The following is a 14,301-nucleotide window of genomic DNA, read 5'->3' on the forward strand; positions in this document are numbered from 1 at the left end:
TCATAGAATATCAGGGTTGGAAGGGACCTCAGGAGGTCATCTAGTCCAACCCCTGCTCAAAGCAGGACCAATCCCCAATTAAATCAAAAGCTTTAATTTTTTGAATCTTAAGTATTTTGAATCTTAATGATAGTAAATGTTTACTGTCATTAAATAATTTATTATCTGACACACACACCCCCCGCCCCCCATCTCCATTGCCACACCTCACCTTCATATTTTCGCACCACTGTGAAAATTTAAATGGATAAAAATCGGGGGAAAATGTTTAAAAATAAATATTGATACTATCCATCAAAATTATAAAAAAATAAAAATTGAATTCTGCCAAGCCTAACTATATAAGTGTTAAATATTATTACTACTGTTGTTTTCATTCCCTTAGGAAATTATTCCATAGTCTAACAGACTTCACAGTTAATAAATATTTCTTAATAATGGGCTTAAATTTTCTTTTGTTCAATTTCATTCCATTGCTCCAAGTTACACCTCCTTGAATCATACTAAACAATTCCTTGGTATTAACATACCACCTCTAAGTCTTTGTAGGCAATTTGCATGTATTCTCCTAGTCTGTCTGTGTTTCTAGTTGTTGAAATCTTGCCTTATAAATCCTCTAGCTCTTAATCCTGCTTTTCCTCAAATATGCTGTGATTTCCCTCCTTCTGTTATTATGCTGCACACAACTCTGCAATATTTTCTGCATAGTCTCACCAGTGTTCCATAAAGTGGAAGTAATACTTTCCTAGAATGTGATGTAATGCTTCTGAATGTGCAGCTCAAAATTATGTCCTTTCTAATCACCGTACTGTTGTGCAACAACATATATAATGTTCAGTTCACGACCATGGCGCCGGGTGAAATGCTGGCCCCAGTGGAGTTTTGCCACCAGGATTTCACCTGATATATTTTCCAGCATTGCTGCTTTTTTCTCCCCAGTGTCTTCCTGGAATACATGACCATGGTTAAAATACCTGACACTCTTGCTTCAGGAGCTCGTCTTTGCTGTGTTGCTTAAGTAAATGAGCTTGGGTTTCATTCTCCTACTTAAATGCTCTGTGTAGAACTTGCTCCTAAAACAATGAGTGCACATATCCTCAGTCGGATGTGTACAACAGTGGAAAATAATGTGATGACCTAATTGAGGTGCAGGAAATACTTGGACTTGTTGAGAGGTCATTGTTAAAGCAGCAGATTTACTGTCTCACTTGCTTTTTGGGTAGCTATTTTCCTCTAAATATTTGCTATTTCTGTCTTTCAAAAGCTAGGAGCTAATCTTACTAAGTTATTCCTACTCTTTCTTCATAAAATAAGGTAAATCTCAGCAACATATTTCTCTCCTGTGTACAGCAAAATATCAAATGTGTATTTTTTCATTTCAAAGCAGACAACAAAAATCTAAAAAGTTGTCCTCTGGCTGCTGTTTTTCAAAGAAATGGATAAATATCCTCTAAATCTACAGTTACAGTAAGTGGCACTGGCTAATGATTTGATTTGAGAATTGAGAGTACAGTCTGGATTTACTCTTTGTGCATTAACGCAGGTCAGATGGACACAGGCTGCATTTTAAATCAGTAATGGAAGGCTGAAGCCTGTCTTAAACCAATCACATCAGCCTTACCCAAGACCAATTGATCCCTCGGGGCTGAACCCTGTGAGCGCAGCTTTTATATGAATGGACTCTGTACAGGCTGAAGTTTCATTCATAAAATGGATGCTGAAGGGGGAAAAAAAAACAAACCCTGGAATGTTCATTTATATACAACTAAAGAGTGTAGTGTTCCATCAGCTGCTGCTTTTGCCAGTTGACTTGAAGTAATGATTAATGCCCATTGGCCCTGCCTGCATGTAACCTGACACCATTTATGGCCTTGGTGTGTTTCTAATGTATAGTGAATGAGAAGGCTACATTCTCAAATCAGAAACATAAACAGGAACTGGTTGGTCTGAATTCCATTCAAATATGTCACTTCAGCCATGCAGTGTTTGTCCAACTTAGATTTTACAGGCAGGGAACCAGGCGGGGGAGAAAAAGCAACACAGACATTTTTTGCAGTAAGCTCACCAAAAAAAAAAAAAGAGAAAAAATCCGTTTTGCTTTTTCGTTGAATTTAAAGGGAAAGTTATGCTTAAACTCAAAACAAATTTTAAAGTTAATGAGAGTGATAGAAATGAATATCTGATTTTAAAGTATCCTTCAAAGACCGGATCTATGTGGAATTTAAATTCCGATTTTAATATCGGAGCCTTTGTTTTCTGTTCTGATGTATAAAGTTACATGTTGCCCTGGCAGACTGTTGTCTTAAAAATGTATTTTCAGAGACCAGATGTCATGATGTTGTCATAGTGAAGCCCCGTTTCACTATAGAAACCAAAGTTGCTGCATTTCAGAGGGGAAAGGAAGATGTTTATTTAGAGTTTGTTTTTTTAACTATTTTTGCTTAGGTGTAAACTACTTGGACTAAATCTGATTCTAGCTGGTAGGTTTATGTCAGGGGTTATAGATAGGAATTAATCTTGCCATGGCTACCTTTTAGGAAGATTTTTGTGTGTGTCATAACAGTGTTTCTGTAATACCGGGATACAAGTGGAAAATAATGAATAATTCAAATGTAGAGCCTTGGAAAATGAAGGAGAAATGAGCCTTTCTTTGAGCCTTCCTCAAACAGGATCCTGTGAGCTCTGCACGCAGATTTAAGTCTTGCTATCCCTGCTCCTATTCATAGCACCGTGGTGGCACCCTGCAAACACTTGCCTCTGTGCTTAGCTTTGTGCATGAGAGTAGTCCCATTGAATGTTATGGGGTTGTGCGCAGGTGTTTGCAGGATCAGGATATAAGTGAGATCCCTGGACAGATAAGCTACAGACTGGGGTGGGGAGGAAGAGCTTACTCCGCTATTACCATCTGTCTAATGAAGAATGAAAAAATTATTCATTATGTTTTCCACTTGGTGTGTCTTCATTGTCCAGAAAACTAAATTGCATTATAAACAATATTGTAACAGTGAGTCACCATAAATTCTGAAATTAGATTTTTTTTGGTGGAGCAAATACAGCACTTATTTGATATATAACAATTCTACTAGAAATGCAGAGGCTCTCATTTAACGAAATTACTTTGTTCTCTTGTGCAATTTTTTTGCCCAAACCAAACAACATCGGGTTGAAGTGCTGTAGTAGAATTGTCAGATGAAAGTAATCTATGTCATTTTAAATGAAGATTTTAGAGAGAACATCAGGCATTTGTCTGAACTGCAACATGTCTACATTTTGGGTTGAATCCTGGCCCCATTCAACGCTGTAACAAATCCCACAGTAAGTAAGATGTTAGCAGCTGATCCTCAAACAGATCTGTGTGCAAGGATCTTTACTGCTGGGCAGCAAGAGTTGGGGTCCACATGTGTATATCTGTTTCCAGAATCTGTCCCTTAAACAGCACTCTGGAAGTGCTGTCCATCTGATGAGATGTAACACTGAAGCCCTACACACTTGTGGTATGTGAAGGCCCCAAAAAGCAAGAGGTGATGTAGCTGTATTGCGGCTGGAATCGTTGCATTCTGCCTACCAAGGTGGATAAAAATTTAAAAAATCGGATTTTTTTAATTTAAATTGGATTTTTTTGATTAAGTGCTTTTTGAGGAAAAAACCTATGTAAAGATAGTTTTAATTAAAATACAGTATAGCTCAAAGATATCTCATCATGGCATAGGGATTATAAATTTTAATTCTATAGTATAAGACAATATAGTCATGTAATGTTAATGAAAAGTTTTGTAAATGAGTTCCAATAGTTCATGGACTAGGGACCCAATCTTGTGGGGTTCCACAGGTTTCTGTGTAGATTATTTAGGTTAATCTTTCTATCTAGCCAATGAGGACTCAGTGCTCAGTCTAGAACAGGGGTCGGCAACCTATGGCACGTGTGCCAAAGACAGCACACCAGCCGATTTTTAATGGCACACTGCTGCCTGCCGGGTCCTAGCTGCCGGCCCCGCTCAAACCCAAGCCAGGATCCCGACAGGCAGCAGCATGCCATTAAAAATCCTGCCCACCCCAGCCCGCTCTTCTGCACACACCCCCGGCACGGGGGCAGGGTGAAGAAGCTTGGTCCTGCCAGCTGCTGCTGCAGGGCAGGCAAGCTCCCCACTTCCCCCCGCTGTGCTGCGTGCATGCCCCTCCTCCTCTCCCTCCCTGCCACCAATCAGCTGATGGCCCTTGCGAGGGAGGGGGAGAAGCGGAGCCGGAGCGCTCTCATGCTCCGGGGAGGAGATGGAGAAGAGGTGGAGACAGGGCCTTGGGGAAGAGGGGTGGAATCAGGGCATATCCCCTTTAGCCCCCTGTCGTGAGCCGCTCTGGGCAGGGGTCTGGGAGCACCCCAACGACCTCAGCACACACCCGCAGCCCTCTGCCGTGATCCCTGCACCCCCCTCACACACACCCAGCCCTCTGCCCTGATCTCTGCACCCCCACACACCCCAGCCTCCTGCCCTGACCCCTGCATCCCCCCACGACCCCAGCCCTGACTCCAGCACCCCCCACACATACCCAGCCCCCACACCCCATGCCCTGACTCCAGCACCCCTCTCATACGCCCTCTGCCCTGACTCCTGCACCCTCCTCACACACTCCCAGCCCTCTGCCCTGACCCCTGCACCCCCACGACCCCAACCTTGATTCCAGCACCCCCACACATATCCAGCCCCCCTATGCCCTGACTCCTGCACCCTCCTCACACACACCCAGCCCCCTGCCCTGACTCATGCACCCCCACACATACCCAGCCCCCCCACGCCCTGTGCCCTGACTTTTACACCCCCCATATTCCCACCCCCACCGTGAGCACCAAACGGGAGCTTCTGCACCCTCCCCCCCCCCACATTCCTACCTGCACCCCTCGCACCAAATGGGAGCTGCCCAGGTAAGCACTCCACACACAAAACCTCCTGCCCCAACCCTGAGCCCCCTCCCTCATTCTAGCTCCTGGCCTACTCCTTCACCCCCAGCCCTGTGCTCAGTGCACTCCCACCCTCAGCTCAGTGCAGAGAGAGAGAGGAAGAGAATGGGCTAGAACCAGGGAGGAGGTAGGTACCCACTCTATGTGGGCAAGGCGGGATCCCCGACGGGCAGTGGGCTGAGCGGGGCCGACAGCCGGGACCCTGGCTGGCAGGAGCCGGCGGACGGAACCCCAGACCAGCAGCGGGCTGAGTGGCAGCAGGCTGAGCCATTCAGCCCACTGCTGGTCTGGGGTCCCGGCCACCGGCCCCACTCAGCCCACTGCAGGTCTGGGGTTCTGGCTGCCAGCCCCTTGCCAGCCGGGGTCCCGGCCACAAGCCCCGCTCAGCCTGCTGCCGGCCTAGGTGAATGGAACCCCAGGCTGGTAGCAGGCTGAGTGGCCTGGCGGTGTAAGATCAGCATTTTAATTTAATTTTAAATGAAGCTTCTTAAACATTTTGAAAACCTTGTTTACTTTACATATGACAATAGTTTAGTTATATAATATATACACTTATAGAGAGACCTTCTAAAAAATGTTAAAATGTATTACTGGCAGGCGAAACCTTAAATTAAAGTGAATAAATGAAGATTCCGCACACCACTTCTGAAAGGTTGCCGACCCCTGGTCTAGAAGATACTATCAGAGATCCTTAGTTTTGCACTTCTCAAACTATGGATTTGTGTTTCCAGAGGTAACATGCTTGTTAACAGCAAAAATGTTTTTAAACAAATAAATAATATATAGAGATGAGAAATAACAGACCTCAACTCTGTTGTCTCTCTGCAAATTTGTGTACACAGAGTCAATGCTTTACCTCTCTAAAAGTGCAAAGTTTCAAAAAGTTCATGAATAGAAGTTTGTTGGGGGTGTAGTATGGAGATAAATGTGAGAAGCGAGGGACATATGCTTGTTTTGTTAAAATATTATATGTTTGCTGTTGGAGAAAAAAATCCAGAATACTTAACGTTGTTGTTTTAGTTAAATAAAACAATTTAAATATCTGTCTGGTGATGTTCTCCTCCTAATACAGCGTGGCAAGAAAATTCTCCACATATTAATGATTAACCTGTTGAACTGGAGATAGTTCACCTCCCAATGACTTCATAAATATCTACTTCAATTACCTTTGGTAAATGAAATAACCAAACACTCATTCATTTTCTGATATAGCTGTAAAACAAATCTGAAAAATTTTCCAAATAAATCACTGTTTAAAAATGTATAATGTGTACCTTCTAAAAATGAAACCTACATCTATCTCTGAGTTGTGAAGAATATGTATTAAGGTTATAACAACCAACAAGAATGCACTTTTATGTAGAAAAACATTATTAAATCGAGTCTTCCTGACTAGTGATTTAAATCAAATCCACCCTGCTGCCTACCTAAAAATTCCCCTTGTGGTTTCAGCTGATTACTGTATTCTTCTTCGCCTCACACGCTAAACAGTTGGGTTAAGTTGCTGTATTAAACAGATGTTACTTTCCATCCTGGAGCTGGCTGCATTTTAGTGGTGGATGTAATGACCCTGGTGCATAGGCAGTATATTAATTTAAATTTTAAGTGCTCCTGGTTCAGTAGAGATGATAAATGCTATATACGTATACTGTACATTATTATTTTATTAAAATGAGATAGATGTTGAGATTGGGAGTCCTAAAATATAACCTGTCCTAACTTTTAACATTTTCTTTAAAAACTTAAGTTGGCTCTTGAGCCTAGAAAAGAAAAGGTGAACAGGATTCTATTGATTTTTTTTCTGTCTTGCCCACTTATAAGAACGGCAGGCGGAGCAGAGGGACAGAGTGTGTGTGTGTACTTGTGAAACCAAATACAGCTACGGATTTGGTGTATTGAGCCCCTGTCATGGAAGCCTGGGATTTGACCTACATCACAGCCCTTCTTTTGAAGGGCTGATGGATTTATATTTATTTTAAGGACCAAAAGGACAGTTCAGAAGGAAATGCTGTCAGGTCAAGTTAAATGATTGGCTGTTTCTCTAGCCAGACCCCTTGAAATTCTAGTGATTCGCTTCCATTTTTACAATAAAAGGAGTACTTGTGGCACCTTAGAGCCTAACAAATTTATCTAAGGGGCCACAAGTCCTCCTTTTCTTTTTGCGGATACAGAGTAACACGGCTGCTACTCTGAAAACTATTCTTATAATAGTATCCTATTCAGTCCCAGAGGGTAAGTGAGAGAAGAACTAGGCAAGTAAACAGGAAGACAAGAGCATGGTCCCAATGCCAATACTATCATTTTATTTTCTGTCTTTAAGGAAGAAAACAGGTTTTGTCTGTGGATGTGGTCTATTGATCAAAGCGAGAGACTTGTTTGCAGGCTCAATATAAGTGACTGCCACTGGGGGCAGAATCACATCTGTGCTTCCTTGCTTTGTGTTTTTTGTACAGAATTTAATCCCTGCTGTGTTATCGTTGTCACCAGGCCCCTATCTGCCATGGGTTGTAAACAGGTGTGAGCCAGATGGTCTGACCCTTTTAGAGCAATGGAGCTCAGCGCAGAGTATTTCTTCCAGGAAAGCTGGAACCTCACGTTTCTAATAGAACTATAATTTTGTCCCAGAAATCCATTTATTCTGGGATAGGTAGTAATAATCATTCGGGGCTAGATTGCAGTTTTGCAGCCTGCCCTGAGTAAGGGGTGCTGTGGAGTTGCAGTGTGCCAGGAGGAGACCTGAGAATGAATTGTGATTTGAATTCCCAGTTCCTCCTCTGCTTCCCCCTTGCTCTGGGGGAGGGAGAAGTTACTTCATCCTTTCTCATGGCAAACCTTACAATCCCCTGTACAGCAGGCCAGCTACTCTGCGGGAGAGGGTGGAGCTAGAATGCTTCCTACTCTGCCTACTTCTTCACAACAGGGAGTATTGGGGGCAAGTAGCCCTTACTCTCCTCATCTCAGTCAGAGTCATGGTCTGAGCAGTGGACTTCAAGAGCGCTGAGTCACTCCCCTTGTGTCTGTGACAGTCCCTCAGGTTGCAGTATATTAATATGAGAGTTGTGCTAAACAAGGAGGGTCTAATCTTATGCCCTATTCGAGTATAGAATCCAGAATCCAGTATGAGCTGCTCAGTTAGGACATGACCTTGCTTCCACTGGAGTTAGTAGTTGATTTCGTTGTTTTCAGTGGGAGGAAGATTGGGCTCTTACTTTGTACTTCTTGATGAAAGCACAGCATACTTCATCAAGTTCCTCCTTGGCATGCCCCGAAGAGCAGGCATTGCTGCAGTCTCTGGATTATATGTTTTAAAATAACACTTACTGGGGGAGCGGGGGGGGGGAAGGTGTCAGGACAATATGAAATAAGTCCAGTTTCACAATTTTAAGATGACTACTCAATTGCTCTTAGGGTTAAGGGAGACCAGCGTGACCTCAGAGTGTTCCAGATTAATAGCACTCCTTATGCATCCTTACTTTTTTGCTGGACTTTGCCCTTCGTAAGGTGATATAACTTTATAATGTGAGCTAAGAATGTGCCATATGTGTGTTGCATATCCAAAAGCCAGGCATATTTATTTAATTACTATAATCCACTAAAAGATCTGAAGGTGATACAACCAGTTCACCTCAGCTACTTGCAGTATGCCCTGAAAGTAGCTCCATGCCTTTGTGCTATTGCGTTTATCTTCTTGAGACCATAATTTAACAAGAAGAAAATACACAATTGCTCTGCAATTTCTGCTCTAAAATGTTTGCTTTTGAAGTAACTCCGCTTAGCTAGTTAAAATACTTCTGGGTCTTAGTTAAGCATTTAGTACAATTTAAAACTGCAATGTTAAATTTCATTGGTTGGACTTTTTATTAGATAAGGTTGAAATGAAAGCAGCAGGCAATTTAATTAGGAGTAATTTTTCTGGGCAAGTCATTACTTTGATGAACTTCAGAGCAATGTTTATGGCTCCTAATTAACCATGTTAGTCATTTGATTGAATAATCACTTTGGAAATGTTTCTACAATTTGATTAGAGTCTGACCCACTCTGATAGTCATAAATTAACTGATAGCACTTTAGAATAACAAGACTTTAGTTACTTTATGAGGAATAGACTCTTCTCTGCTATATTTTTCAGTCCTCTACGGAGTATTTAATCTTAGGGTTCGGTTGCATATAAACAATGTTGGTACAAACAAGACTTGTCTTTAAAAAAAAAAAATAGTCTCCAGATGTTAATTATAATTGACTTTGGCGCACAAGAGATATTACCCAGGTTGGCTAAAAACACAACTGTATCGATAGATACATGCATAGCTCCCTTGTGCTGTCAGTTTGATTATTTTGCAAGAGCCAGCATCATGAGTTGCAAATAGGTTTTGCTGCCAATATTAGTGAATTTTTACCTAAAATAGAAAATGTCTGTTTCAATTCTCAGGCTTCCTCCTTTTACATAGATTCTTTTTCCGTTCTCTTACAATCTAATCTGTTTGGTAACCCGAGTGATTCTTTGCTTGTGAACCACTGCTTGCAGCTTTGACTTCTGGTGTACAAAATTACACTTGACCTGTCTGAACATTGAATCACTGATTCCTGTGATTACTTAGCATAGTTGTAAAAGATGCTTGAAATACTAGAGCCCAAGGAGACAAGTATTGAATGCTTGATAGGGAAAACAAGTAATAAAGGAGGGAGGGGCTTTCAGACAGTTAGAGGAAACTTATTACTATCCTGTGCTGTGCTTGCTGTGGGAATTCAGTGTAAAACCTCATTTTCTTATCCTGCCAAGCCCTTGATACTCATCACCAGTCAGTGAGCAGTGAAATTTAGAATTGCATTCTGAAAAGAGTTTGTAGACAATGTTAGAAGAATAATGTCCTTCTCTCCTGACCTCTCTTTGCATCTTTTCCAGAGTGATGTGTTATAAGATTGCATGGCTTAGGGTAGGAGTTTATCACAAGATCAAGTAGACTCTCGGTATTCAATAGGCAGGTACAAAAAATGGACTAGAAGGGCAACCATTTGTGGTCCGGTTTTGCTTGCATGGGGTATAACTAGGGATAGAGTCAGGTGAGGGGGAAGTAGAAAGATGGGTGCCTGCACGGAGCATACCATTTTAATTAGTATTGTTTGGTTTTCTCTTTCCTCTTCATTGCTTAAAGAAACATTGGCAACGTAGACAGTAGAAATTATAAACTCTGTATGCATTTGTATTGCCTTAAAAGTGCACAGTGCTGTAAAAAATGGTAATCAATGCCACTGAATTCCTTAAATGTGTTTTAAAGTGTCTTAACAATTAGAGAAAATGCCTTTAAACTTTCAGATCTTGGAACCCAGGCTCAGAAGCCTGGCATTCCCTGTGGTAATTCTGCCATATTTTGTGGTTTATTAGTCTCTGCTATGATTGGCAAGCTATTGATTTCAAAATCATTGCTATGTCAGTTTGCTTACCAAAAGACCTAGCTGCATAAGTGTGGGGTTTAAAAAATTAATTCTGACTTGTGTATTTTGGTCTGTAATCACACTGAAGTGTGATTGTCCTGGGAGTTGACCTTTAACAAGGTTAATTATGATAAAAATTTGAGTTCAAGGTGCCTGTGTTAGACAAGATCAATGTTCCACGCAATATGGTTTTCTTTTCTGCCATGCTTTGAGCCTGCTGCTCTGAAATGCTAACTGTGTGTTGACAGGTTCCCCCTCACTGTGACTTATGTCCCTTTCTGTTACTCTTCTATCTGTCGCCTGTCTCATTGATAACCTGCGCACTTTCAATTCCAGACAATCTTTTGACTAGCGTTGTCGTCTTCTTCTTTCAGAAGTGCCTAGCTGCCATTCCATTTACATGAGGCAAGAAGGCTTCCTGGCTCACCCAAACAGAACAGAAGTTAAGTTTTCTATTTTTTATGTCACTTTTGTACAAGAGAAACTTTTGGGGATTTTTTTTAGTGGAGAAATTGGAAGATCACACGACGAATTATTGTCCTGCTTGGAAAACTCCATCCTCTGCTTCCCCCTGCTCTATCCCTGTGTTTTTGATGTGCAAAAACATTGCAACCTGGACTAGTACCAAAGGTTAGCTAGGATAAAAGCAGCTGAAAGGTGGTCTTGCTCAACATTCTTTCCAGTGGCACTAGCTATTGAATGGGCACTTCTCATAAATTTGCCCCCCTGCACCCTGCCTGGTAAAATTTTAAAGTGGCAGGCTTCTGACTTCTAGGTGCAGCTTTGGCACCTTTGTCAAAATGAAGTTTGTTAGTGCGCAGTAAAGGCATTTCATACATGTAATGAAAGTAGTCCAGAACTAGAAGAAATTACCAGGAAAAGACAGATATTTTGCTTCCCAGTCGTCTGCTTTAACACATATTTTAAGACAGTATACAATGTGTTTTCTCCCTTCATTACTCATACATCTAGCAAATAAACTCTTCTCTTCAATTTACAGGTTGTATGTATGAAAAGGGACCTAGACAGTTTTATGATGACACTTGTGTTGTTCCGGAGAAGTTTGATGGTATGTATTCCATATTTCTGTTTCCTACCCCCCCCACGCCCCCACCCCTGGTGTGGAGAGTTGGAAAGGGAGTTGATCAAAAAGGTCAGTAACATTCCAATTTAAGATTCCTTAACACACCATTTGCAGTGCACCCAACCAAAGCTGACCTTTGCCTCTTGAAACCAAAGTCTCCTTTTCAATAGGATGTTAGTCTATTTTTGCTAGTGAGAGATTCTGTATCCAGAGATATGTTAGAGGAGCACAATTCTGGCTGTGCTGAGAAGTAATAGGAGGATTTCCATTGCACTGATGATCACATACAGCTTGTTATTAGAGATTTATTGAAAGCTGATCCTGTAATTAACAAAGCAGAACAGAAAGCAGCTCCTCTGGATTTACTGATGACTAATGCAGCCTGTTGTGTCTCATTGTCCATGAAGAATTGAATTATTGAACATAAGTGCAACAGAGCAATTCAGGTTTTGATGTATTTTTTTTCTTTTTTTGTCTAGAGAGATGTCTGTATTAAACATTGTGCTACTTGGTAATTGTTGAAAGGGTTTCATACCAAAAGAATTACCTTTTCATAGCACTGGCCAGTATAACAAACATTTTCCAAAGATGATAATGGGGTCATGTCAGATAAAATAACCCAAAGTCATCTCAGTATATGGATTTCCTGGGGCAACTCTGATTTACTATAGTTCTGTACCATTGTAACCAAAGGAATAATTAGGCCCAGTATGTGATGGTCTGCAACTTTGGCTAAGTGATTTGCAGACTGAACAGCTAACTGTTTTACAGGACAACCTCAGAGTTATGAACTGACCAGTCAACCACACACCTCATTTGGAACCCAAAGTATGCCATCAGGGACCAAAAAAACCATCAGTAGGGTACTGTGTTAAACATAAAGTACTAAAAAAATAAAGGGGAAGCAGCATTTTTCTTCTTCATAGTAAAGTTTCAAAGCTGTATTAAGTCAATGTTCAGTTGTAAACTTTTGACAGACCAACCATAACGTTTTGTTCAGAGTTACGAGCAACCTGCATTCCTGAGGTGTTCGTAACTCTGAGGTTCTCCTGCAGTTGCTGTTTTGACTCAGTCTCTGTATATCCATCTTTGCTTGTTTCACAGGACTGAGGGGATGTCCTTCTGATAAATTGACTGTGAAAGGCTCTCTGAACCTTTCTTAAGGGAGTTTGGAGAGCTCAAATTTTTCCTTAGGACATCTGTGCCTGTTATCAAACCTTTGCATGTCTAACACTGGTTGCATCTGCTTATGAATGGGAGGGCTCAAATTAAAATCAACCTGAAGAATTACGTACCTTTGAAACTGAGGTGCCACCAGCATATCAGAGCTGCTGTGGAATAGCAAGAAGCAAATGGAGGATTCTGAGTGCTATTAGACCTAAGCTCTGATGATTGGTAAATCCAGCACAGTAGTGTTACGGGGTTGATGCTTTCGCAGAAGGAATGGTTTTACTCACAGTCATCCTTGTACTGTGGGTGATGAAACATATGCTAATTGTGTTTTTATTTAGCACATCAACTCAGATCTTTATTTCTAAACAAGAAACATTATGTGTCTGCTCCTACTTCCATGGGCACCGGTGACAAATTTCTGGTTACATCACTGGGAGCAGGATTGGGCCCTCTGTTTCTTTACTTCGTAAAGTTAAAATGATCTGTAGGAGCAACATCCATCTAGTTCATTCCTGAACAGCTGCACATTTTATGTTAAAAAAATAAGAATCGAAAGGTGGAGCAAATTGCTTCAAAAAAATAAATCTTTGGAAATAACGTATGCTCTTCCAAGAGAAGCCACTGCCTGGAAGCTGCTGTAGGTGGACAGTGCAGTGCTCTTCACAAGATCAGGCTCAGGTATAATAAGAATCTGTGTGTTTGTACATATTTCTAATGTGGTGGGTGCAGAGAAACGAGCACAATCGCCCATCGTTCTAAAAATGGTATTGACTATTCGCTGCATGTGGCCTATAGGGTAAAAGTGGGATAGACCCAGCAATGTGCCTCAAGTTTTGGGGCTAGATTCTGTGCTGTTTCTGTTGAAATCAGTAGATCACTCTCTGCCAGCTTACACTAACTAAGAATCGGGTCCTCAGGAATACTGCACTTGCTGTTTACATGTTACTCAACTATAGTTAGTAGAAAAGTCTTGTCCTTGAAAAATAAGTGGTTACAGGATCAGGATTTAACACAAATCAATGAGCCAAGGGTTGTTTAATTTGTTTTTGCCAAGTATTGCCTTAGTTTTCTTTCCTTTTTATAAAAGGATGTATTCTATTTGTAATACTCTTTTTCTTTTGACTACATTGAGCCCTTCTATATTGGCAAGGAGGCTATCCTTATGCTTTTGGTTAATGTAAAATCCTGACTTCCATCACTAGCCAGACAAGGTGGGTGAGGTGATACCTTTTATTGGACCAACTTCTGTTGCTGAGGCAGATAAACTTTTTTGAGTTACACAGAGCTCTTCTTCAGGTCTGAGAAAGGTATTAAGAGTGTCACAGTTAAATATAAGTTCAGACAGATAGTTTGGCATAAGTAGTTAGCCCATATTCTAAGAAACCATTCAACATGAATGACAAGTTTCAGAGTAGCAGCCATGTTAGTCTGTATTCGCAAAAAGAAAAGGAGGACTTGTGGCACCTTAGAGACTAACCAATTTATTTGAGCATAAGCTTTCGTGAGCTACAGTCCACTTCACTGAATGCATCCGATGAAGTGAGCTGTAGCTCACGAAAGCTTATGCTCAAATAAATTGGTTAGTCTCTAAGGTGCCACAAGTACTCCTTTTCATTAAACATGAAGTGGCCCATTAATGCCCCTGTAGTCATAGAAC

General features: G+C 41.3%; 1 protein-coding gene across 7 annotated transcripts in view; it reads left to right on the plus strand.

Annotated features, from left to right (window-relative positions):
* Nucleotides 1-14,301, plus strand: part of ETV1 (ETS variant transcription factor 1) — a 70,863-nt gene that overhangs the window by 48,725 nt on the left and 7,837 nt on the right. For 6 of the 7 annotated variants that reach the window (XM_077809375.1, XM_077809377.1, XM_077809376.1 and 3 more), the window contains 2 exons: nt 10,762-10,829; nt 11,360-11,456. In XM_077809375.1, the coding sequence (XP_077665501.1) occupies nt 10,762-10,829; nt 11,360-11,456 (165 nt within the window). The remainder of the gene's footprint in view (nt 1-10,761; nt 10,830-11,359; nt 11,457-14,301) is intronic. The other variant, XM_077809378.1, reaches the window with a different exon arrangement.

The sequence above is a fragment of the Eretmochelys imbricata genome, chromosome 2, assembly GCF_965152235.1.
Source record: "Eretmochelys imbricata isolate rEreImb1 chromosome 2, rEreImb1.hap1, whole genome shotgun sequence".
NCBI classification, from domain to species: Eukaryota; Metazoa; Chordata; order Testudines; family Cheloniidae; genus Eretmochelys; species Eretmochelys imbricata.